This window comes from Lycorma delicatula, chromosome 10 (genome assembly GCF_047948215.1).
Source record: "Lycorma delicatula isolate Av1 chromosome 10, ASM4794821v1, whole genome shotgun sequence".
In the NCBI taxonomy this organism is placed as follows: domain Eukaryota; kingdom Metazoa; phylum Arthropoda; class Insecta; order Hemiptera; family Fulgoridae; genus Lycorma; species Lycorma delicatula.
This window is the reverse complement of record NC_134464.1, coordinates 6,373,893-6,400,637: the sequence shown is the minus strand read 5'-3', so window position 1 is coordinate 6,400,637 and position 26,745 is coordinate 6,373,893. Positions and strand designations below refer to the sequence as shown.

General features: G+C 31.6%; 1 protein-coding gene across 1 annotated transcript in view; it reads right to left on the bottom strand.

The window, feature by feature from the left end:
* The window catches only part of LOC142330840 (ribosome biogenesis protein BMS1 homolog), an 81,104-nt gene extending 62,531 nt beyond the window's left edge, over positions 1-18,573 (bottom strand). Inside the window, exons 1-5 of the mRNA XM_075376300.1 lie at positions 18,372-18,573; positions 8,825-8,942; positions 6,369-6,559; positions 3,392-3,540; positions 2,496-2,751 (exon numbers count right to left, since the gene is read on the bottom strand). Coding sequence (XP_075232415.1) covers positions 2,496-2,751; positions 3,392-3,540; positions 6,369-6,559; positions 8,825-8,942; positions 18,372-18,423 — 766 coding nt within the window. The 5' untranslated portion in view covers positions 18,424-18,573. The remainder of the gene's footprint in view (positions 1-2,495; positions 2,752-3,391; positions 3,541-6,368; positions 6,560-8,824; positions 8,943-18,371) is intronic.
* Between the last annotated feature and the right edge of the window lie 8,172 nt (positions 18,574-26,745).

Sequence of the window (26,745 nt, the reverse complement as noted above, 5' to 3'; positions counted from 1 at the left end):
CTGAAGCAAAATCTTTCTTTCCGGGACAGATTTGGGAATATTCATCATCTTCAAAAAATTTGAGGAATTGTAATCTAATATCAACCTTCATTTTGTTCCTCCTTTTTTTTCTGATGTCACCAAAATACCAACTTCAGATTTGAGCTTCCTGGCCTACTTCACCATTCCCATTGAAACCTGGAATTAAACCGCTGTTTTCTCAATACTCCGGCTACTGGGTGCCAATGTCAAAATCTGAACTTGTTGTGGGCAAGCTGAGATCAAAAGTTTGGCTTTGAGCTCTTCAATCAGTTTATCCAGATCTTTACATCCTTCACACTGCTTACTCTTTAATGTTTGCATTAAATCAGTAACATTCAAACCAGCAGCAGCTGCTGTTGTAGTAGCAATAGCATCTTGTGCTCTTCTCTTACCTTCTGCTTCAGTTAGCCTTTTGAATCCTGTTTGCTGACATATTTAAGCCAAAAGAGAGATTCCAAGTCTCAAATAAGCATCCATTTTTCCAGAAGCCTCTAGTATTTACCTATCACTAGATTCTGACGCTGAGTGATCATCCTTTGGCTGAATCTCTCTTAGAGCCAACTCTTGCCTACGTCGTGAGCATTACTTTTGATTTGGCTTAAAGTCATAATTTGTTAAAGCTTTTAATCGGTCAGCAGAATCAATATCAATAGGCCAAAATCCTTTTCTGGCTTTGTACAACTCTTTTCCAAATGGATTACAGCAATCCTTCTGTAGGAATTCAAACATTGTCAGCAAAACAACTTTATGATAGGAACATATGTCAGGATCTTCATTAAAGCTAATTCCCAGATCACCGCTGTAAAAATTATTTGTCCATTGCTGATAGTTCTTTCACAGGCAACAAAAAAGCTTTTCCATAATTAAACGTTACAGACATGTGGCATTCAGTGCCATCTGGCTTACCAAAATGGCAGGGGCCAGGAACTTCACTCATTTTAAAACAATTCAAAACACAGTTATAGATAACAATAAATGCCACAACTGATTATAGAAGTTATTCACTAACAACAATGCTAATTCATAGAAAGTTGATGCTTGTATACTCTTTCTTCAAAATAAAGAACATTCTAGAATGTTCTAGAAGAAATCAGATTTTCCAGAACTTTCTACAATGTTCTGTAGAAAGGAGTTCTCTAGAAAGTTTTAGAAAATGGATTTTTCAGAATGGCCTAGAAAGTTCTACAATAGTCCAAAATTTTCTGGAACACTGTAAATTTTTTTCAAGATATAATAAATTTTAGAACATTCGTTAAAATATCTAAAAATATTCTGAAGCATAGAATTTTTACCACCTTCAGCTGTTTTAATTAACTAGAAATGTCCACAGATTAAAAATCTATCACAAGCAAACAATTAATTATCTTTGAAAAGCTTTCTTACCTACTATAATATATGAGTCAAAAAACAACTCCTTTCTACAGAACATTGTAGAAAGTTCTGAAAAATTTGATTTCTTCTAGAACATTCTAGAATGTTCTTTATTTTGAAGAAAGAGTATACAAGCATCAACTTTCTATGAATTAGCATTGTTGAATATGTTGTTTAAAAGCTGCCCTTTCCAACTATTATAAAACTAACAAAATCTGAGAAGGTATACCTGAGATATAAGCCTTCGAAGATGGGCCAAAAATCATAATAAAAAATGTTTGACCAAATTTGGTGATGGATTTCTCCTGACATAAGATTCCAATTGCTTTGAAACTGCAGGATCCTACACATAATTATTCCCTTTTTCAAATTACAAAGTCTCATTCCAATTAAAGAATTAGATAACAAAGTATATAAGATCAAACTTGGACTTCCAAAATGATGTGACAAATTTTTGACTGAATTTCAGCTGCTATATCTTAAAACCAGGTTCCAAAAGAAACTTGTGACCAACATATTCGGATATAGCATAAAAAGTTAACCAACAGTACCAAAATTCGAAACTGCTTCCTTATTACTGCTGTCAAAATTGTCAGTCAAAGATAACAATTTTTACATGTGTCCACAAACTGTAAGTACCCCTTTTTCAAGAAGCAACAAAAAATCAGCCATAGCAGATAGAGCTGCAATTTGGTAAAATGACACTTCAGACCATGGGGAACCTCGACCAAAAATTTGATGATATTTGGAGATGGTCAACTGGGGACGATTTGAAAACTGGACTGCTTAACGTGGAATGACCCAATTATTTCTGAAATATATATATATATATTTATTTTAAATATATTACTTTAAATAAAGGTATAAACATGAGTTTATCTGGTCCAGTATATCTTTCCTGACACAATGGCATTAACTGAAACAAAATAACTAAAGTATACTTTTTTGAACTGCATAGTGCAACAAATTATTATTTTGTTCAATCACAACTTTTGTTAAATTCATCTGCTTTACAGTCAAAGACTATTACAGTCTTAAGATTTAATAAGTAGTTTATTTATTAGCATTAAAATTTTAAATACACAGAAAATATACTTACTTACCTAATAAATATGGATGAGTAGTTTGCCAAATTAGAGGACGAAATTTCATTACAGAAATGAATCGTCCAAGGTTTTTAATTTCATTACGAAGATATTCACCATGTAATATACCAGATAAATAAAATAATTTTGCACCAGCATAAACTTCAGTCCAAAATCTATGTTTTAATGTTTTCTTAGCTCTTTTAACAGCTGTAGAATGTTTCAAAATATCTAAATGAGTTAATACACCCATAACTTTAGGCATTCCGTGTACCTAAAATAAAGAAAAAGTTAACAAGTTAAAAAATTATAAAATAACATTATCATAATTAGTACTATCACACAGAATATTACCACCGTCTATCTAAAATTCAATTAACTGAAATCTAAGTTATCCAAAATGATTAACAAAAATTTAATTTATCTTCATTAAAAAAATTGCACTAAGGAAGCAAGGTTGCAAGTAATTCCAAATTCTCCAGATATAAATGAAAATTCATACTGGAAAAAATGTAATTAAAACCAAAAATCTTCAGAACTTTGTCATTTGACCTGAGCTGACAAACTCTTTTTTGACTGTGATGAAAACATGCAGATCCAGCATAACAGCCTTAGTTACATCATTGTACCTATGGAGTCATATTTTGTCACCGACAATATGCATTCTATGAGCATCTCATTCTGCCTAACAATGCATGTAATTTAACAAGTATGATGAATATTAAATTTATTATGTAAGGGGTACATCCCATTAACTTTTGAATACTAAATAAACATTTTCTAACCAAACAAGGTTGCTTTTCTGACTAGATTTAAAACTATACAAACTTTGAATATTTAAGATTAATATGTCAATATTACACCGGATAACCACGGTGGTACTGCAAAAACAAAGAATAACAATCGTTCATTACCTGGCATATGTTAAGAAATTCAAATATTTCCATTTCAAAACCAAATGATGCATCGATTAACAATAATACTAAATCACAAACTTTAGCCAGATCAATCATACTATTAATATCATTATTACACTCCATGAAAGTAACTCTACGCTTCTTTCCTAAAAACAAGAAACAATGTACAATAATATCAAGCACAAAATAAATAAAGGCAAAATTATTTTAAAAATTAATATAATGGCTTATTCCCACAACAGCATGATTTACTTCTGAAGTTTATTTAGATAATATGGTTAATAAGAAAATAATATTTTTCATCTACCATTTCATTCCTTTTATCTATCTCAATAAGCTTGTATACATATATCAGAAATTAAGATAACTTTAGAAAAACAAGAATAATTTAACTTCTATGTTAAAGAGAAATATAAGATGACTTTTTACGGTATAAATAAATCTTACAATTTTGTTACGTATCGATAAATAAATTTAAATATATCAATATCCCTACTTAGTAAAGACAGTGTATAAATTATCCAACATTTCTCACAGAAAACAGCAGATTATTTTGTTTCTATATACTTATTTACATTTCTATTTTTTTGACCGGTTTGATGCAGCTCTCCAAGATTCCCTATCTAGTGCTAGTCATATCATTTCGGTATACCCCCTACATCCTACATCCCTAAAAATTTGTTTTATATATTCCAAATGTTGCCTGCCTGCCTGCACAATTTTTCTCATCTACTTGTCCCTCCAATATCAAAGCTAATATTCCAGGATGCCTTAAGATGTGGCCTATAAGTCATCTCTTCTTTTAACTATATTTTTTCCAAATGCTTCTTTCTTCCAGTTTGCTGCAATACCTCTTCATCAGTCACTTTATCTAACCACCTGATTTTTAACATTCTCCTATAACACTGCATTTCAAAAGATTCTTATCTTTTCTTTTCAGGTGCACCGCTCATCCAAGTTTCACTTCCATATAAAGCTATGCTCCAAACATATACTTTCAAAAATGTTTTCCTGACATTTAAATTAATTTTTGATGTAAGAAAATTATATTTCTGACTGAAGGTTCGTTTTGCCTGTGCTATATGGCATTTTATACCGCTCCTGATTTGTTCATCTTCAGTTATTCTACTTCCCAAATAACAGAATTCTTCTACCTCCGTCATCTTTTACCTTCCTATTTTTATATTCAGCGGTCCATCTACATTATTTCTGCTACATTTCATTACTTTTGTTTTGTTCTTGTTTATTTTCATGCAGTAGTTCTTGCTTAGGACTTCAGCCATTGTTTCTTCTAAATTTTTTTTATTCTCAACTAGAATTACTATATCATCTGCAAATTTTAACAACTTTATCTTTTCACCTTGCACTGTTACTCCAGATCTAAATTGTTCTTTAACATCATTAACTGGTAGTTCTATGCAAAGATTAAAAAGTAATGGGGATAACGAACATCCTTATCGGACTTCCTTTTTTATTAAAGCTTCTTTCTTATGTTCGGTTCCTATAAATGTTAGAAATTGTTCTTCTATGTTTCTACTTAAAGAACCCTAAATTTTTTAAAATGCTGAACATTTTATCCCAGTCTATGTTATCGATGTCTTTAAATACAAAGTATGTCGGTTTGTTTTTCTTTAATCCTCTTTCTACTACTAATCTATTCCCTTGTCCCTATACTTTTCCTGAAATCAAGCTGGTCTTCTAACACTTCTTCCACTTTCCTCTCAATTCTCTATACAGAATTCTAGCTAAGATTTTTGATGCACGAGTAGTTAAGCTAATTGCTCTGTATTCTTCACATTTATCTGCTCCTGCTTTCTTTGGTATTATGGCTATAACACTCTTTTTCAAGTCTGACAGAACTTCCCCTTTTTCACAAATATTACACAACAGTTTGGATAATCTATCTATAGTTTCCTCAGCCGCTCTGCGCAGTAATTCTACAGGTATCCCATCTATACCAGAAGCCTTTCTGCCATTCAAATCTTTTAGTGCTCTCTTAAATTCAGATCTCAGTATTTTTTCTCCCCTTTCATCCTCTTCCTCTATAACACCGTTTACTAGTACGCTGCAGTTTTGATTACCCGTGAGGTGTTTATGCGACTGGATCTGTGGAGTGTGTGGTGTGATTTTAGTCTGATGTGAGGTATCTTGTAGGTGTGTGAGATCGGTGTCTGTTGACTGTGGTGTCTGAATGTGTGTGAGGGCATAGTCCCCCCTTCATGAAGTAATGCGCACCAGCTGTACCAGAAAGGGTGGGTAGCCAGGAGTAGAGGTTTAGTCAGTAGTGTGCAGGAACACATATGCATTTAATAGCATCTTGTGGAACCTGTTAGCAAACCTGACGCTGTCTAAGTACCCGTAAATGGGGTTCCTCCACCGCTTAAAAAAAAGAGAAAAAGTTGTTCACCAAAGTCCCTGTGGTGAATGACATGAAGATGTTGCTTGTAGATTTTAAAGGGTGTGACACGATCATATTTCATTCAGTTGAAAGGACAACAGGAAACAATCTCGCTCCTCAATTTCTCTAAGGCTAATATGGATGTATGTTATTCTTGGAAATTGATGACTTTTCAGGCTTAACTGATGTCTCTTGTCGATTTGCTACAATAATTTAGTTATTGTACTATATATCAATAACAATAAATGAATAAATAAGAGTAACTAGACAGAACACAAAATTGAGAAATGTTTGCTCATAATTAGAATTTTGGCCTCAATTTTGAATGAATAAAAACAACATACTATAAATTCAGTATACCTTACAATCTGATTTTTTTTTAAGGGCAAGTAATGTAGAACAAAACAATGAAAATGAACTAATGTAGTAATCATTACACACACGATTGAACATTTTTACGTTAAAATATTGTAATATCTGATTGAATAATAATTTAATTATTCTCAATTTCAATCACACAATCATAAAAAACTTGAATCAAACACATACACAGCCATTGAAATATATCTGGTATACCTGATACAACAGTGACTGGTCCCTTAATAGACAAGAGAGGTTGCTTTGTAAAATTCTTAATTAAACATTGTATCAGTAATGATTTTCCAACTTTAGGAGGTCCAACAACTGCAACCAAAATAGGTGGTGGCTCAACAGGTGTTCGATCAATAACTGGTATACGATGCTTTTTAGACTGTATATCTTGACCCCTATACAAAAAAGCAAACAATAAACTTAAGATTGCACCACAAGAATAAATAAAATCATAATTTAACTGATTTTTAGTTCTTTTATTTTTTGACTATGAATAATGATGCTTTTCAAACATCCAGAATTAGTGGTTAAAATAATTTTATGAATATCTTCTTATTCCTACTTTTTTTATCTTTTCTGCTTCTTGAAACTATTGTGAAGAAATTTTATTGAAAATCTGAAATCAAAACAGCAATAAAAAAAATAATACAACTAGAATTGAATAGAATAATTCACAAGGGCAAATCAATAATTACCCGCAATACTCTAAACTTCATTACAGAATAACGTTCTTATTCAAATAAAAAAAAAAATTATATCATTTGTCGACAAATTCTCCTTGCTTTTCAACAAACCTTTTTAATTGTTGCACAAACCTCTGGAAAAATGTTTTTGGTCGAGTAACAAGTCACATATGCACAACTTCTTTCAGTTGTTCAATGAATGTGTATCATCGGCCTCTTACTGTCTTTTTGAGTGGACCAAAGAAATGATATACCTGAACAAGTGAGACCAAGGCTATACAGAGGAGAGTGAGCCAATATCTCGAACTTGATTTCTAGATAATTATAACTATGTGGGCAGCAGTATGCCAACTGGCATTTTCATGTCACAATGCAATACTTTCTACAGTTTTCATTGGCATCTGCTTCAAATTGTAGACTTCAGCTTTTCCCAAAGCATTTCACAATAAGTTATTGAGCCCCTTTTCTAATAATGTTCAAGTAGTAGGTATTACAAGTCTCAAAAATCTGCTAAAATCAATTTTCCTATTTACAGTAGACTTATTTATGGGAGAAACATGACTTACTTGTGAACCACTTACCTATAATTCCTAATCATTGTTGCTGGAAGTTATTTCTTTCTTTATCGGTCACACAGTTTAATACAGTCTTTGGGTCACATTTTTATTTCATTATTTTTTAAATTATTTATTAATTTCAAGCTATGTAATTAAATTTTAATTTCGACACAAAGCTTTTTTATCACTACATTATGGCACTGCATAGAAATAATAATTAAAAAAGGAAGAGATATAATATGTTATCTAATTTTTTTAAACTATTAGCTCTTATTATTATTTTTTTTAAATTACTGGCCTTATTTTATTTTATACATAGTCACTTGTCTATCTTTCAGAAACATGACATTTATGCATTAATGTTGTCATCAGTTGCAACTGTAGACAGGCATCTGGTTCTTTTTTCGTGCGTAGCACTTATGCGACTATTTTTTAATTTTTCAAACCGCTCATAGATACTCTGTTGTGTTAAAACAGTGTTCCTGTAATAGTATTCAATAAATTTCAGCCCCCAGTACATTTTCAGGCCATTAAAACAGATTACTGAACATTGCTCTTCTTTGGTGCACGGAAAGAAGAGTGGCCACGGTTAACATTGCAGTTATAACAATAGAACTGACTTATCAACTTATCTATATAGAGATGTTAAGTCAAAAACAACACAAACCATCTGCATGAAAAAACTACAGTGATGCCAACAAACACACAAATGCAAATACATTGCACATAATTGGCGATGTATCCATCCTCCTATGTTAAATTTAAATCTTTCAGTATAAAAAAAGCCATATTAATAGACCAAACAGAATTCACAAATAACATGGAAAGTTTTTTTGTAATATTTTAAATAACTTGTTACAAACTTCATTACAGTAAAATAAATAAAATAAAAAAAATTTATAAGTATTAATATAAATTTAAGTACAACGTTTTAACGCTCAAGCATATCAATCAAGTGCTGAGATGTAATCAGTTTAAAAAATAGACAAACGTGTCACAAAAAAAACAATCATAGAGCTAATAATTTAAAAAAATTAGATAACATATTATCTAACACATATATCTCTTCCTTTTTTAATTTTTTAATGTATTATTTCTATGCAGTGCCATAATGTAGCGATAAAAAATCTTTGTGTCAAAATTAAAATTTAATTACACAGCTTGAAATTAATAAATAATGAAATAAAAAGGTGACCCAAAGACTGTATTAAACTGTGACCGAAAAAGAAAAAATAAAGAAATAACTTCCAGCAACAACGATCAGGAATTTGAACCACCATTTAGGCTGTAAAAGTATAAAAGGTAAAAATATCACTTTTAAAAATGTTACACTAATGTTAGAAGGTATACACAAAATGTTACATACACAGAAAAAAATGGTCTTAGGATACTGAAATTAATAAAAAGTATTTCATGTTACCTTCTGAATGTTCTTTCTGCTCTAACAGCAGAGTTAAATGTAAATGCCTTAGGATTTTTATGTCCATCTCCCTGTTCTTGCAAATGTTTCTTTGCTTTCTTTTTCTCTGCTTTTCTACCTAAAACACAGTTTAGTACTAATTAACAGTCGACAGTAAGGGTTGCATACATTTAAAATGACAGACCGCTTCTCAGATTTCTAACATATGCATAACCAAGAAGTTCAGGAAAAAAGTACAAGGTTCTCAATTTAGCACAATTTTTTTTACATATATGAACCGTAACAAATGTACATGTTAAACACCACATAAGATTAACTTCGATGATTCACTCCTTTATTTTATCGAGGAAGTTCTTTCAGGGATCAAACAGTAAGATCAAACATAAATGAATTTGAAGATATTCTGGATCCTTTCTTTTAGCTCACCTGTATTTTACTTTTTCATAATTTCACAAAATTCTTAATTTTTCTGGGATTATAATAATATGTATTAATTTAATAGATTATAAATAATGGTACACGGGTCGAGGATAATCATTTTTTGTTAAATAAAATTATTTTTTTTGAGTCTTTGTGAAGAAATGGAGAACTTGGATGGCATTATGTGGCAAAATGAATTCCCAAGCATTCACCTTGTGTGCAGATGATTGTAGGTTCAGAATTTGGTGATTCAAAAATAAATTAATAATCACTGTGAAATTAGAGGAAAATTTAACTGAAAAGACCTGATATCTACTTTTTTAAAAACTAAATTCATTTGAATGTTTTAATGATAATACCCTGAAACCATTCTGATAATCAAAATATTTTCAGACAAAAATGCAAGAAAACCTGTGGAAAAACATTTAGCAAATAGTTTATAGCTTTCATAATAATATTCCCATATGTCAGACAGCCTAAGCTAATATTCTTGGTAGAAATATATTTACATCATTTCTCTGCATAATTTTTGTTTATCTTTATAGGCATTTCTGGAGTGATTTCTTTTTTATATGTGTAGTACTTTTGAAATCCTATTCCAAGAAGAATTTCCAAACATTTTGTCGTATCACTATTTTTGAATTTGATAATATTTGGTATCTGATCCCGCATTATAGCGGCCAAAAAATATTTTTTTACATTTCAAAAATAAAATTTTCTTTAGTAAGACTATTTTCTAACTTGCCGACAGGTAGAAACAGCCATTTTCATCTCTTTTTCTATGAGCTATAACATTCTTATTTTACATTGTACAGAGGGTCAAAAACGGCTTTTTGGAAAGAGTAAAGATGGAACTTCATCTTAGTGTACTCATAATTCATTTTGTTACATAACCAAATCTTGTAACGTTTACTTTAGTTATGTTTAAAAATTGTTGTTTTTTCAAATTTTGGGCCCAAAATAAATAATGATGGGCTTAGGGTAACGGGCCTGTTTTTTACCTTTTAATTCTTAGGCGCTAATAGTAATTAAAAAAAAAAATTGGACTGTTACTGAGTGTCCTTCATAAAAAAAAAAAAAAGGGTTGAAAAATCACAAGATTTTGAAAATGTCTCATTTTTGGATCCCAAAGGCAACATGTGGAACCAGAATATGAAATTTTATAGCAAAAATATGAAATTTTTACAGCAGTAAGTACTTTTTGTGTACTTTAAAACTATATAAAATTTATTTTGTTACTTAAAAGGGATTGACGGGTAATGAAGCCAACAACAAAACTGCTAAAAACACCGTTCCTTCTAATCGCAAACAACGTATTCAAGAATACTGATGTTACATATTTTTTTCAGATTATAAAAATTACAACTAAACTAATTAGAATGAATAAATTGATAATTAATAAACTGTCAATTACAAAATGATAAATAGTCAATTACGGTACGATGAATAATAATTATAAAATGATAAACAATTCAAATACATTAACAAGTTGTTTGACTCACTTTTACCTTATTTTACTCCTGCTCATGGAAATTATCAATTAATCATGCATGTTTTGATAACAAACTTAACCTTAGTACTCCTGCCATTTTTTTATCGAGTAGAACTGATATCTTCTTATTCATGTTTGGTATAATGTTCTGTTCTCTTCCAATAGTTGATAGAAAAAACTCTGAAGGTGTGAGAATCTTTAAAATATTTCCCGGTTGAACTCATATTTGATTATCCCTCAACAATTTCTTGAATGAAGTACCAGGACCCTGTGAATAGAAAAAGTGTATTCGATATTCCTCTTCATTTTCATGTATTTTAACTTCAATGACTTCGCCTAACCACCGCTTGCCATCATATTTGCAGCAGACATAATTTTTACATTTTAAATCTATACCAGGTGTCTAAACATGAAACCAGAATTTTTGTATAGAAAATACATGTTTATTGTATGAAAATGATAAAAAATATTTTATTCTAAATATTGTCCATTGCTAGCTATACATTTTTCAAACTTCTCTGATAATTTATGAATGCCATGCCGAATAAACTGTTGCTCTTTTGAGGCAAACCAGTCATCAAGCCATCTTTGTACATTTTCATAAGAAGTGAAGCACTGCTCACTCAGCAAGTGCGTGTTCCATCGATGCAAATAAATAGAAGTCGGATAGAGCCAAGTCTGGTGAGTAAGCCGCATGCAAAAGTATTTCCTAACTAAACACCTCAATCGCTTCCTTGACCACTTTTGCTGTGTGTGATGGTGCATTAACATGAGGCAAAATCACTTTGTGTTACCTTTTTGATATTCTGGTCAATTTCATGCAATGCTTGATTCAAATCTACCATTTGTTGTCGGTAGCGTTCATTATTAACGGTTTCACCAGGTTTTAGCAGCTCATAATAGATCACACCCTTCTGATCCCACCAAACACAGAGTATTGTCTTCTTTCCATAGAGATTTGGCCTTACAATTGATGTTGATGGTTTGCCTGGACTTACCCATGATCTTTTACGCTTAGGATTCTTGAAGTATATCCTCTTTTTGTCACCTGTCACAAAGGAGAAATAACTTTCTTTTGTACCTATCGAGTAAAATTTCGCAACTGATTTTTCAATTTTCTAGCTGTCTTTCATTCAGTTCATGTGGAACCCATTTTCCCATGTTCTGGATCTTTTACATGGCTTTCAAACGTCTGGAGACAGCTTCACGTGTTACATTTAATTGATCTGCAAGGTGTTATTGCGTTTGAGCATCATCCTCATCCAACAATGCTTACAATTTACTGTCTTCAAACTTTTTTGGTGGTCTTCGACGTTCTTCATTTCTCATGTCAAAATCGCCACTTTTGAATTTTTTTTGCACTTCATTAGTGCCTGGGCATTTTTCACACTGTGAAAGCATGCATGTTTCATTTTCTATGTAATCCAATTTTATTTTTGGAGCAGATAACATGAGTTTTACATTTTGGTGGTGACACACACAAACAGAGTGAGTACCTGACCCACCAGCCAGTACACAAAATTTAGGTCTTAAATCAGCAGATTTTGAATAACCAATTTTTAAATTATGTTTTTCTTTGAAGGCTGTATATAATTCTTTTAAGTTACATATGATAAGCCTTTTTTTAATATTAATTTTTTTCCCATCAGCTTGAGACACAATCCATCTTGCCTGGCATCATTTGGTAGTGCTCATCATACTTGTGAAAAAAAATCTTGGACACATTTAATAACATTTTCATCAATTACGGACTGGATTTCTTTTTGTCAATTTGTGGCAAAATTCCACTTGACCTTTTAACTAATTGTTTGAACTGACGAGCTAAATATTGACTACCACTAAACTCATTTTGAATTTTTTGAATGCTCCAGCTGCTTGGTAATAAACTTAAAATATTAATTTTTTTCTTGGGTTGATGCAGTAAATGTTTTCATTTTATCCATTATTTTGATGATTAATTCTTCATATTTCCTACCTAAATCAGCATAATTTTGTGGTACTAAACTGGTTTCTTCTGTAGAAATATTTAAATCAAAGGAATCATTTAATTTACTGGTAACCGACTTGGCTATTTTTGTAAAATTGGTTCCTTTGCCGTGCTCGATAATTTTTGAACCTTAATAGGGGAAATGCCAAGTGCTGAACAAGCTTTATTCACCAACTCGACTATAACACATTGAGGTTCAAACATCTTGACATTCTGGTTCGCTTTCTGTATCATCTTGTGTTGTGGTTTCTGTATTTTGTTTAAGCATTTTGTACACAGTGCTCTGCCTGGAATTAGTTTTAAATCTGAATTGCTAGTTGAAAGTGCCAAAGATATTTCTTGAAGAGATTTCTTAACTGGTTTAGTGAGACAGCTAAATGGGTTAGAGCAACTTTTCCCATTAATATGAAAATATTTATTTAAATATTCGGTTTTATGAAAAATACACATATTTTTTTGTTTCAGTACACCCACTTCTTAAAGATATAAATTTTATTTGCTGTTCAGTAAACTCTAAAACATTGTGCAATACTGAAGATCTATTATAAGTCAATTTGTGACATACTGTTTCAGTGTGAATGCCAATTGAACACTCCATAATCTGTTTTTATAAAATGCAAGGGTTCTTACAATAACAATACAGTTAGTATAAATTATTAAACTACCAATTGCACCTTACTTTGTCTTATCCTGGTTTCTCTGTAGCCAAAATAAGAATTTCTTTAATTAATAAAATTAAAAATAAAAGATATCGCATAAAAGAAAGTTCACTGCTAATAAAATCACTTTATAAACAAGTGTACATTATGTAACCACAGTATAATATATTACTTTGAAATCAAAACAGTAACTGAGGCTTTTAAAATGTTTCCATTCAGGATTACGCAAGCATTCATGTCCATGCATATCTAATCACTTTCGTGATTAAACATGAGTTTGTGTGTACAAGTCATACTTTAAGTAACAAACTATCTAGAATATAAGCTATCTCATTATAGACATATAAAAATATTTTGTATAGTAAGCCTATTTTATTATCTCAGAAAATACATGCTGTGAATTTTTTGGATACATGTTCATGGTTAGAAGGAACAGTGTTTTTAGCGGTTTTGATCTGGTTATGTAACAAAATGAATTTTGATTACACAAAGATGAAGTTCCATATTTACTATTTCCAAAAAGCCCTTTTTGACCCTCTGAACGATGTAAAATAAGAATGTTACAGCTCATGGAAAAAGTGATGAAAATGGCTGTTTTTACCTGTTGGCAAGTTAGAAAATAGTCTGTTACTCAAATATAAAAATATAAAAATATAAAAAAGTATTTTTTGGCCAAAACAAGGTGGGTTAGTATCATATACCAAATATCATCAAAATCAAAAATAGTGATACAACAAAATGTCAGAGAATTTGTTGAATTAAAATGGAATACCCCATAAAATTAACTGCCTTAACTAGGATTTGAACCTTAGAACTCTCACTTCGAAATGAGCTATTTGTAATGACTAATTCACCATTAGACCAAACTGGTGGGTTTGTAACTGGTTACCTACAGTTGGTTAGTTGCATTTATCGTGAAAGCAGTTTAATTTTGCAATCAACGATTAACATAAATGTCTGAAACACAATGACATTGAGTTCCTGCAAATGCAGGAACTCAATGGTTCCTGGTTCCTGGTAGAATACCACTATTCATCTTTATCAAACTGATGATGTTATATGGTGTTGCATCAAATGTACTTTTACTCTAAGCTGAGCTTCATGACATCATACATTTTCTATATAGTAGTGCATTTAAACTATCAAGTGAAAATGACCACTGTAAATGACCAAATACAGTAGTCGCCTGTAGTTTTCATTAGAGAAGTGTGTGTCGACTATACTGAACAGCACAGGCAAGGTAAAATTGGGGAAAACTGTACAATTGACAAAATGCTGTTCTTGAAGGGCAAAAATCATGCTGGTTGCATCTACCCAAAATGGGCTTTGGCAGCATTTGATGTGAAAATGGTGAGTGTTTGGTTGTGAAAGTTGTTGATAGATCGATTCAAACCCTACTAAATGCTATCAAAGACAATCTTAATGATGGGAGAATATTGTACCCAGATACCTGGTGTGGCAGTCAATACAATGGAAATGAAAGGATTCTGACATTATACTGTGAATCATTTGTACGATTTTGTTGATCCTCAAAGCAATGCTCATATTCAAATCACTGAACGCTTGTGAGAGTCGCTGAAATGGCAGAATGAAAAGCACAAGGGAACGGTCAGGCCCCACACGGAATCCTACTTCACTGAATTCATGCGATGTTTTATGAGAAAGGAACAAACCCATTCCAGAAAATACTAGATTCAATAAGGGACTTTTAGCAGCTGAAAGTTGCTTGTTGCAGTCAGTAAGTAAATTTTATGTAATCTTTAAATTGAAATAATGCAGCAGCCTGTAAATTATCAATTAATAAAGAAATTCTTCTAAAAAACTAATGTTTTGAAGGGAACAAATTGTGGTACTGGTATTTGATAAAATCACTAAAACTACTAACAACTTCATTTGACATTTGAAAAATAATTATTTTTTAAGTTCTTGTGCGTTTTATTTTTAAAGGTCACTTTTAATTTACTTTTCTTATTTATATTTAAAATACTGATAGGATTTCAAAAGTACTACACATATGAAAAAGAAATCACTCCAGAAATGCCTATAAAGATAAAAAAAAATTATGCAGAGAAATGATGCAAATATATTTCTACCAAGAATATTAGCTTAGGCTGTCTGACATATGGGAATATTATTATGAACGCTATAAACTATTTGTTAAATGTTTTTCCACAGGGTTTCTTGCATTTTTGTCTGAAAATATTTTGATTATCAGAATGATTTCATGGTATTATCCTTCAAACATTCAAATGAATTTAGTTTTGAAAAAAGAAGATATCACGTCTTTTCAGCTTTTCTTTTTCCTGTTTAGCCTCCGGTAACTACCGTTTAGATAATACTTCAGAGGATGAATGAGGATGATATATGTATGAGTGTAAATGAAATGTAGTCTTGTACATTCTCAGTTCGACCAATCCTGAGATGTGTGGTTAATTGAAACCCAACCACCAAAGAACACTGGTATCCCATGATCTAGCATTCAAATCCATGTAAAAATAACTGGCTTTACTAGGACTAGGGCTTTGCTGGAACTCTCGGCTTCCAAATCAGCTGATTTGGGAAGACGCGTTCACCACTAGACCAACCCGGTGGACATCTTTTCAGCTAAATTTTCTGAACCTTACTTTTCCTCTAATTTCACAGTGATTATTAATTTTTTTTGAATCACCAAATTCTGAACCTACAATCATCTGTACACAAGGTGAATGCTTGGGAATTTATCTTGTTTAATGAGCTATTTATGGAAAGTCATCTTGTTTAATGAAAAAGAAAGAAAAGTAAGGAGTTGTTAAACAATATTAAGACACCAAGTTGAATTTAGGGCATTGTGATAAATAACTTATGTTATCCTTTAAGTTCAATTTAAGTTCATTTAATCAGATCTTTAGGTTCGTTTAATCAAATAGCATTCCTATACAGTTAAAAGGGAAAAATTTGGTATTTAAACAAATAATCAGAGGCACCGGTATTTGACAAAATTATCATAGTTTGTTTTAATAGGACTATTTTTATATACAACCTTTAGAATACTTTTGAAAGTTAGTTGTTTTTTTTGCATTTATTTTATTGGCACTTTCTACTACACATTTTTCACATATGTTAAATTTTTTTTTTAATGAGATTTTATCACTAATTATCAAAGTATTAATTTTTCGTCATAATCTAACAATAAACAACTTACAAAATAGAATCTGCATAAAGAAAAAAGAATGAATAATTCTATTGTAATTTTAATTACTGTAACTTGCAATTTAACTTTTAAAACTTAAAGTAAAACAATACCATTACACAGTTAGTTCTGTAAATTTCATCCAACATGTTAATAGTAAATATGTCATAAACACCTACCCTAGCCTGATTACACTGTACCACAATGCAATTATATAATCACACAACATATGCGTACTTGTGATATTCTTAGTCCATCTAGAAAACTGCTCTCTACTAAGTAAAAAAAAAAGTCAGTCTTATGTCAAATTTCTTTACAGTAAATGGATGATTTAGTATTCTCAATAAATAAAACATAATGTAGATTCAGAGGAAGTTAAAACAAACATGAAACCAAAATAACTACAGCCACTAAAGTATTAAGCCAATTATTAATTAATACTCCATGAAAGATTGTAGTGAATGGTTTGCTGAAATTAAAATTGACAAATTAACAAATTTGATAATTATAATTAAAAAGGAAATGATTGAAATTAAACATTAAAACAAAAATGGGCAGGCAGTAGAAAAAAATCTAAGGTGGGAGAACTGGCTACAAAAAAATTAAAAAATTCCAAAAAAAATAACTGATAACTGAATCACTAAAATTACAAAAATAAAAAAGGCTTATAGTTAAAAAAAATTACAATAATCTAAAAATACAATAATCTAAAATTACAATAATCTATCCACTATTATACAAAAAAGAAAATTGACAATTATGGTTTATGAACTCAAGGGTTTCTATTTCTTAACGCAATTTGTTTCAGTTATAACTGGCAATGTGAGATAACACCAATTAACAGTGAACTTCATTTAGAAATAACCATACAAATCAATGACTGGAAACATCCAATGATTATCTTGAATGAAGAGCCATATAAGAGAGATGTGCATATATGTGTTAAAACAAAAGATATTGAAAAAATAGCACTACAATCACCAGGCACACTATATTTATGAATCTAAGAGAAAATAGAGATGATAACAGATGTGTGCATCCACAAATGAGGTTAAGATTTGCAGATAGATAAATTATAAAATTAGTCAATAGATCTTTTGGCAAAACAATTTATGCAATCAAATTACTAATAATAAGCAGAGATCTATCATTTCTTCCAACTCAAGGTAAGCATATAGTACCATCACCCTTAAAAAAACAGCGGTTGGTATCAAATGTTATATTGTCTATACTATAAAGTTATGACATAATTATATAGTATGTACATTAGGAAAGGTACAAAACAGTATATATAAACACTAAATACATGTACGAACAAAATCATGTAACAAATAACACCAAAGTACAGTGAAGTACCATTTTGATTTGTATTCTACATCAATGAAATTTTAATGTCAATTAACATCATAGGGAAACCCTTTTTGGAAAGGGTACTCATTAGAAATGAATTTCAACAGAAACTAACACTGCTTAGCAAATTCTGTACTTAAATCACTCATAGTAACACATCTTGAAAAGAAACAAATGTTATACATTTCATGTAATTTCTCTCCCAGGCACAGCAAAACAAACAAGTAAGCATGTGTTGCACACAGACAAGTGTTATTTCATTAACTCAATAAAATAAGTTCGGTCAAAGTCTACATAAAATTACAAACGTAGTTATTAGTTTACAATTCTACGTTTTGAAATTATAATTACGTTTTTAATTATAATATACACAATTAAAAAAAAACAAAATACGAAATTAATACTTGTTAACGTCTTAACAAGTAAATTCGATTTCTTATTTCTAGTTTAATTAAACGTATATGAGATACCTGAATGAGGGTCCCTATGGCCTTTCTTTTTCTCAGTTCCATTTTCATCCATAATACCGATGTAAGTGTACAAAAATACAAATATCAACTACTTCTATGAGACACTTCTTCAATATCAACTACTTCTATGAATTATACAATATAACCTTAACTTATACCACGAGTGTACATAATGCATGATTATAGACAGTAGTATCGATATTAAACTATCGAAACTTAGATGATAAACTATCGCAACAACAATGACAATGTTAAAACGATAACTTTAAGTAAACGATAAGTTATTGTTTATTTCACAGCTTACTTAAGGGAAAGAGTCTGCAAGTAACATTTCACTGCATCCACTGGGTGGAGGAGAGAAAGCTCTGCTGCTATATCACCGGGCCACTAGACGAGTTGTGCATTGTGGGGCGGATGCTCTTTTCAGAATCCGGTTGAATGCTGTATTCAAGATGTGTTACAACATTCTAAAAGTGAAGATGATTGAAGAAGACCAGTATGGATGTATCTATGCAAGAGGAGGATTCGTCGGACCGCTTGAGAAAGGTGGGCAGCTGAGTATGGGGTGTCCTACAAGGTCGTCTTTGTCGAAGAAGCTGTTGGGACTTCATAGCTTTATCCTCTACCGGATAAAGCATCTACGCTCTTCAGTCTTGTCTGGGTTGTGGGTTACTTGGTCGCCGAGGAGGGGATCATTTTGGTTTCCATTTTATGCGTCTTGGCTCCCCTTCTCCTGATGATTGCTGATGCGGTCGGGCGGCATGTTCCGAGTGATGCCGAAAGGTTGGCATGTCGCTGACAGGGAAGAGGTTTTAGTCGGTCCTGGCTTGATTTGACTGGAACCCGACATAACCACAAACGGGCACGTTGAAGTATCTGCGAGCAGATTTTTTGGTCCCTTCCTACGTAAAAACCCCTCCACCAAAAAAGGGGGAGTCTACTAGTAATGGGAAATTTCGTGAACGATTCGTTCCTTCTAATCGATTTTTATAGTGAACGAAAGAATCGAGAATCCGTCTGCGGGAGAAACTGATTCTGTTTACCATTCTCAACAGTGAATTGGACAGGTGATAGGAAACCAAAAATTTCTCGGTTACGATTTGATTCATAGGAAACCTTTCTTATGCTTGGCTTATGGTAGGGTATCCTCCTACCATACCAAATTCTAGCTTTCATTTGTTTACTTTATATCCACACATGACGCATAACTTTATTACATCACCACCACAATAGGATATTTTCATTAACTGTGCTATTTAACCGAGTTAATCTTAAACAATTAAATTTTGTCTGTAAGCCCCAAAACACATTTTTTTATTTGTAATTACCAACTACAACGAAATGAGAGCCAAACAATTTTTTTTTTTAATTTCAACTAGTTAATAGTATTTATATCTAGAAAATTTATCTTTTAACTAATTTCACTAAAGTTATACATGCCAAAATGAATAATTATTATACATGACATAAATAATTAAGTTGATATCAATATCGAATTGTACATGACAAAATAAATAATTTAAAATAATATAGCTTGTACCGTACCTTATTTTTGAGCAAGCCATTCATTCTATCTTTGTTTTTTTACTAAAACATATACAGTTACTTACAGACACACAAAAACTTTTCTTTAAAATTTTTGGTTCTATTATCACAAAATAATAATAAAAAAGTAAGTAATATAAATAATTATTACTTTCCAAATAAACTATACAGTATTCTACATATTTACATGTAAAATTATAATTTTTTTAAAATTCTTTGAAGTAAGTCTACTTCGCCTTCCAGTTATTAACTGTCCCACTTTTGAAAAAATTCATTTACAGGAAACAGGTTGCAGTAATACAAAGTCTAATTTACATTATTTTGAATAGTCTTGGATAAATTAATCACCTTTCTTTCCACCAAGAGAGAGGATTTTGTGATCTTAAGATGAGCAATTCATAATTCATTCATTCATACATGTACGTAGCTCTAAAATTATTGCAACTATTGGTTTGAATTAGTTAAAATTTACATTACTTTTTTATCAAAATCTTCCTTTGCATTTGAAATTCAGCATTCAATAATTTCTTTTTCGGTTTCAAACCTATCACCTTTTCGATCTGAATACTTTGAACTTTCTGTGAAAGTTTTTGTGTAAGCATTTATAGTGACAGTCTTTTGAAAACTTATTTCAATAATCTCTTAATAATATTATTTAAAATTTGATTCACCAAAGCGATAGTTGAAATTAGTGGTTCTTTTGTTTCTAATAATTTATTAAACAAGTGCAGAAGTTAGTTCCATTGCGTAGATGTGTAGACACTTCCTGTTTTAATTTTAATTCTTTGAAATTCATTTGTCACTGCATGTTTTGTAGTTTGGAGGCAGCATGAGAATTATATTTAAAAAATTCAACAATTGCCTTCAACTTACCACAATTGATTTTAATTCTGATACTGCTGGTTGGACAATTAAATTAATTGTATGTGCTAGGCAAGGAATATGGCGTAACTGACAATTGCAAGTAACAGCTTTTAAATTTTCTGCATTGTCACTAACAACTGATCCTATTTTGTCAGTAATAGCCCATTCATTGAATATACCTTGCAGTTCAATGGCAATTTTTCAGCCATATGTTGACAACAGATTTCCATAAAAGTAAGTAACAGGGTTTTTAAATTACAATCATAATCAATGAAATGAACAGTTATGGCCATATAATTATTATTTAAAACTGATGTTCAACTATCAGTAGTTATTGTGCATACTTCTATATTCTAAAGGGGGAGCAACATAAAGCTGAACCCATAACATAACCGCTTACAGAATCAATATGTTTTGTTGAAATAAAATTTTATGAATAATATGGATAAATTAAATAAGAAAAACATAATTTAAATGTTGACTTTATTTAACCTTATTACAAAAAATGTTCAAAATGACCACCCTGGGCATCAATGCACTTTTGTGCTCGATTTATCATATTGAGAGTCGTCTGACGCAAAATGTTGTTTTCAGTTCAAATGCGTTGATTTCTCATTGAATTTTCATCTGCACTTCATCAATATTGTGAGGATTAGATGCAAAAACTCGCTCCTTTAAGTAGCCCCAAAGGAAAAAAATCGCTAGTAGACAACTCTGGGGAACATGGAGGCCACCATCCTCTGCTGACAGCTCGTTCAGTTGTTGCACAGTTGTAACAGGGTATGGTTTCAATTTTAATTCATGAAGAATTTTACGACAAGATGTGTATTTAACACCAGATTGTTAGGATAACTTGCATAGTGATTTTTTTTTAGACTGGCAGTAATTCTACTTTTAATATCAGCAATGGCCTGTAGAGTCTGAATGGAATGTTGCCTGAATGTTGTCGAAATGGAATTAGGAATATTGTCCTAATGTTTGAAACCAAACCTGTTATATGCCACTTTTTAACTAAATCGTGTATGCTACTATTCACTGGGATGCAGGCATTCGTAAATTTTTGTATGAATACTCTACATGATTCTTCAAGTGATCTAGAACGAATACAGGCTACAACTGTAGCTACTCCCTCCTGGATTGAATAAGGCATTTTACACAAACACAACTGCACTCATAATACTGCACTGACACGTAACCACCTGACAAATGGCAGCAACAATCAGTAGTAACATATACATCCACTAATTGCGCAAGTCTTCCATAAATAGTGTTGGGTAATGGTTTCATTATGGGTTCGGTTTTATGTTGCTCACTCTGTATAATGACTAACCAATCTCACAAGAAATTTTTCATATAATTGTGGAATTATATTGTAGAATTAATTATGAAATTGTATAACTAGTGGTAATTGTTTTCCGACAAGGAAGCGAATACCCAGGGTTTAAGATGTGAATAGACTTCTTTAATTCTTCATCCTCGAGTGAAATAGGTTTATATTCTTTAGTTATTAACCTAATTAATTGAATATCTAACGCTCGGCTTTTACTTTGAGGAACAGGTTTTGTAACAAAGGAAGTAAGGGACAACTGTTGTGTTTTTTTTGAGGACAAAGATGTTATTGTATGCACAGAAGAAGAAGGCTTAGGCGAGATTCAACAAGGTTTGCTAATTGAAGTACTAATTGCTGTGATTCATATGGGTCAATCACAGTAGTATTTAAAATGTCATGCATTTCTGAAATATGATCAGAAGGATCACGATTTATTTTGTCTTGAAATATCAACACCCAGCAGCATAGTATATTGAACTATGGCAACTATTACACAAGGCTTTTCCAGGACTTGCTTCAGAAAATCAAGTACGGATGTGGCTTCTTTTTCTGCAGCTCATGCTTATAATTTTAAAAACAAGATATTCTTATATAAAATTGGTTATAAAATACCTACTTGTGTAAAATCGAATCATTTAAAAAAATAGAATACCTATAAATCATTTATAAAAAAATCTGCTTCTGATAAGGTGAAGTAAAAAAAAAAATCTTACTAAATTGTGAAGGTCCAAATAAAAAAAATATAAGCAAACTAAAACAAAACTAAATAAAACATTATGGACCATGAAAACAGTATCGACCGCGTCTTTTATCAATCTACTAAGAATAATTGTAAAATATATCTTTGGCTTGACAAAGTTGTGCAACATAGGTTCCCGCCCGAATGAAATTAAAAGAAAAAATAATAATGGTGTCAAATTAGATGAAATATGGAGAATCGTTATTTAGATTGAGAATAGTGCATGCGCATTAGAGATACGCTAGTAAACATCGTTTGAATCGAAAAAATATCATTTGTTTACGGATTAAAATAAGAGTTCAAAAGAGAAGAATCGACGATAGTTGAACTGCGGAAAAAGGAAGTGCGTGCACGTTAAAATTAACAATCGTAAAGATATTTAGCAAGTACGCATCAGTTGAGTCGAGCAGGAATATGGATAGAGACGAACCGTTAAACATGGGTGAAGAGGAGAAAGAGAACGTTGTATTTTTTTACGGTACTGTTAGTGGGGGGGACAAGAAATAAGAATCGGACGAACGATTGTTTTTTACGAATCCTTTCGGAAAATCGATTCCTGAAAAAGAATCGTTTATCCCACCTCTAGAGTCTACTCAGGAGTAATTTATTTTTTTGCTTAATTGTAACTTCAGGTTTTTTTACACGAAAAATGGCAATTTTCAAATTCCATTATTTTTTTTAGAAATTGAGATATTTTGATACTGTTTTCGCTATTTGAAAGGTCGCTTTATTCTTTAAAAGTACTTTTGGCTTGATAGCAGAATTTGTTTGATTTCTGAAAGCAGTCTTTTGTACTTAATTCAGGAGGCTGTGCGAATGTTTTTGTTTGTATTTGTTGGCGTGATTTAAAATATTTGTTAAGTTTTTTTTTTGCTGTTGTATACATAAATATAGTTTTTCTTGTTTATAATTTGAATAAATAGTATGTTCAAGTGGTTTTTATAATTACAATGATCAGTAAAATTACAAGCATAAGTACATCAAATTAATAATGAGAAATAATAAAAAGGTTTTTTGTGTTCAGTCATTTGACTAGTTTGATGCAGCTCTCCAAGATTCCGTTTCTAGTGTCAGCAGTTTCATTTCGGTATATCCCCTACATCCTAAATCCCTAATAATTTGTTTTACATGTTCCAAACGTTGCCCGTCTGCACAATTTTTTTCCTTCTACCTGTCCCTCCAATATTAAAGCAACTATTCCAGAATGCTTTAATATGTGGCCTATAAGTCTGTCTCTTCTTTTAACAATATTTTTTCAATGCTTTTTTCTTTTATCAGTTTGCTACAACACCCCCTCATTTGTCCCTTTTCCCACCCATCTAATTGTTAACATTCTCCTATAGCACCACATTTCAAAAGCTTCTAATCTTTTCTTCTCAGGTACTCCGATCATCCAAGTTTCTTCTACCTCCATAATCTTTTCTCTTCTTATTTTTATATTCAGTGGTTCATCATCATTATGTCTACTACACATCATTACTTTTGTTTTGTTATTTATTTTCATGCGGTAGTTCTTGCATAGGATTTATCCATGCTGTTCATTGTTTCTTCTAAATCTTTTTTACACTGAGCTAGAATTATTATCATCAGCAAATCACAGCATCCAAATCTAAATTGTTTTAATATAATTATTGCTAGTTCTATGTAAAGATTAAAGTAACAGGGATAGGAAACATACTTGTCGAACTCCCATTTTTATTACGGCTTCTTTATGTTCTTCAATTATTATTGTTGCTGTTTGGTTCCTGTAAATGTTAGCAATTGTTCTATCTCTATACTTGAACCCTAATTTTTTTTAAAAATGCTGTACATTTTATTCCAGTCTACATTAATTGAATGTCTTTTCTAGATCTACAAATGCCAAGAATGTTGGTTTGTTTTTCATTAATCTTCCTTCTACTATTAATCTGAGCGCTAAAATTGCTTCCCTTGTCCCTATACTTTTCCTGAAACCAACACTTCCTCCACTCTCCTCTCAATTCTAGTGTACAAAATTCTATTTAAGATTTTTGATGCATGGCTAGTTAAAGCTAGTTGTATATTCTTCACATTTATCTGTTCCTGCTTTCTTTGGTATCATGACTATAACACTCTTTTTGAAGTCTGACTGAACTTCCCCCTTTTTGTAAATATTACACACTCAGTTGGTATAATTTATCTATTGCTTCCTCACCTGCACTGCACAGTAATTCTGCAGGTATTTCAACTATTACAGGAGCCTTTCTGCCATTCAAATCTTGATGCTTTTTTAAATTAAGATCTCCTAATGCTTGCATTCCAATCTCAAACTATTATTAAATTTTCATCCCCTTTTATGTGTTTAATTGCTTTGTGTACACACTACCTCATCATCATCACGGGCACTTGTTTGCGTATAGATGTTACAATCGTTGTCTGCTTAGGTTTTGATTTTATCAATGATTCTGTTACTATGCATTTTGAAATACTTTACTTACTCTCTTCCCTATCTTCTTATTCATTACGAAACTTACTCCTGCCTTCCCTTTATTTGAAGCTGTCACCTAACCAAAAGTAATTTTCCTCTTCCCACCGTACCTCACTAATTCCTACTACATCTACATTTAATCTGTTAATTTCCCTCTTTAAATTTTCTAACCTACCAATCTTTTTTAGACTTCTAACATACCACGCTTCAACTCTTAGAATGTTATTTTTTTAATTTTCAGGTGACCCCTTCTCTTTAGTAGTCCCCACCCAGAGATCCGAACAGGGGATTAGTTTACCTCTGGAATAATTTACCAAGGCAGGCACCTCCATCTTTGTTACATGAAAGTGCAGAGAGTTTTTCTTGGAAAAAAGTAGCTGTAGTTTTCCATTACTTTTAGCTGCGCAGTACTCAGAAGATGGAGTGATGTTGATATGGCTGTTTAAAGCCATATCAACATCACTCAATCGAAGGGCAAAGTCAGGAGGACTTAAACGTCCCCTTGACTTCGCCCTTGACAACTACTGAAAGAGCTGCTGCCCTCTTTCAGGAATCATTTCTTAGTTTGGCTCTCAACAGATATCTCTCAGATATAGTTGCATCTTCAGTCCAGCTACTCTGTATCAGTGATTACTCAAGCCTCCTCACAATCAGTAAGGTCTCATGATTTATAGAGGGAGTTCAGAGAAGTATGATATATAATAAACTCCTACTCCTTAAAATATTTATTTAAAGTATTTATTATATTTTAACAAATTAATTATGAAAAATTAAAGTCAGTACTGCAACCTAGCAGCATGATTCATAAACCCACCTTTTTGATGAAAAAGGGGGCATTTGATTCTTGCAGTTCACAAATGGAAAACCCACCGGGTTGGTCTAGTGGTGAACGCGTCTTCCCAAATCAGCTGATTTTGAAGCCGAGAGTTCCAGCGTTCAAGTCCTAGTAAAGCCAGTTATTTTTACATGGATTTGAATGCTAGATTGTGGGATACCGGTGTTCTTTGGTGGTTGGGTTTCAATTAACCACACATCTCAGGATTGGTCGAACTGAGAATGTACAAGACTACACTTCATTTACACTCATACATATCATCTTCATTCATCCTTGAAGTATTTTCTAAACGGTAGTTACCGGAGGCTAAACAGGAAAAAGAAAGAAAAGAAAGTTCACAAATGGAAGGGAAGAAAAAAATCTTGTCTTAAAAAATTGGAGGTATTTTGAAAGTATCCTTGATTCTTTGAAGGTTCCTTGATTTGCCGTGCTGTCCAGTTCTGTGCGGACTCTTACTGGCATTCTAACAACTGTGTAATAGAAGTGGATTACTTTAGAAAAAAAACTTGAAAATTGATTTAATTTGCTGCTCATTTTTTTTTAAATTTTCAGACACTGAATTTTCAAACAGTAAAATTCCTTAAATTATTTATCATACTTTTTAAGAGTAGAGAA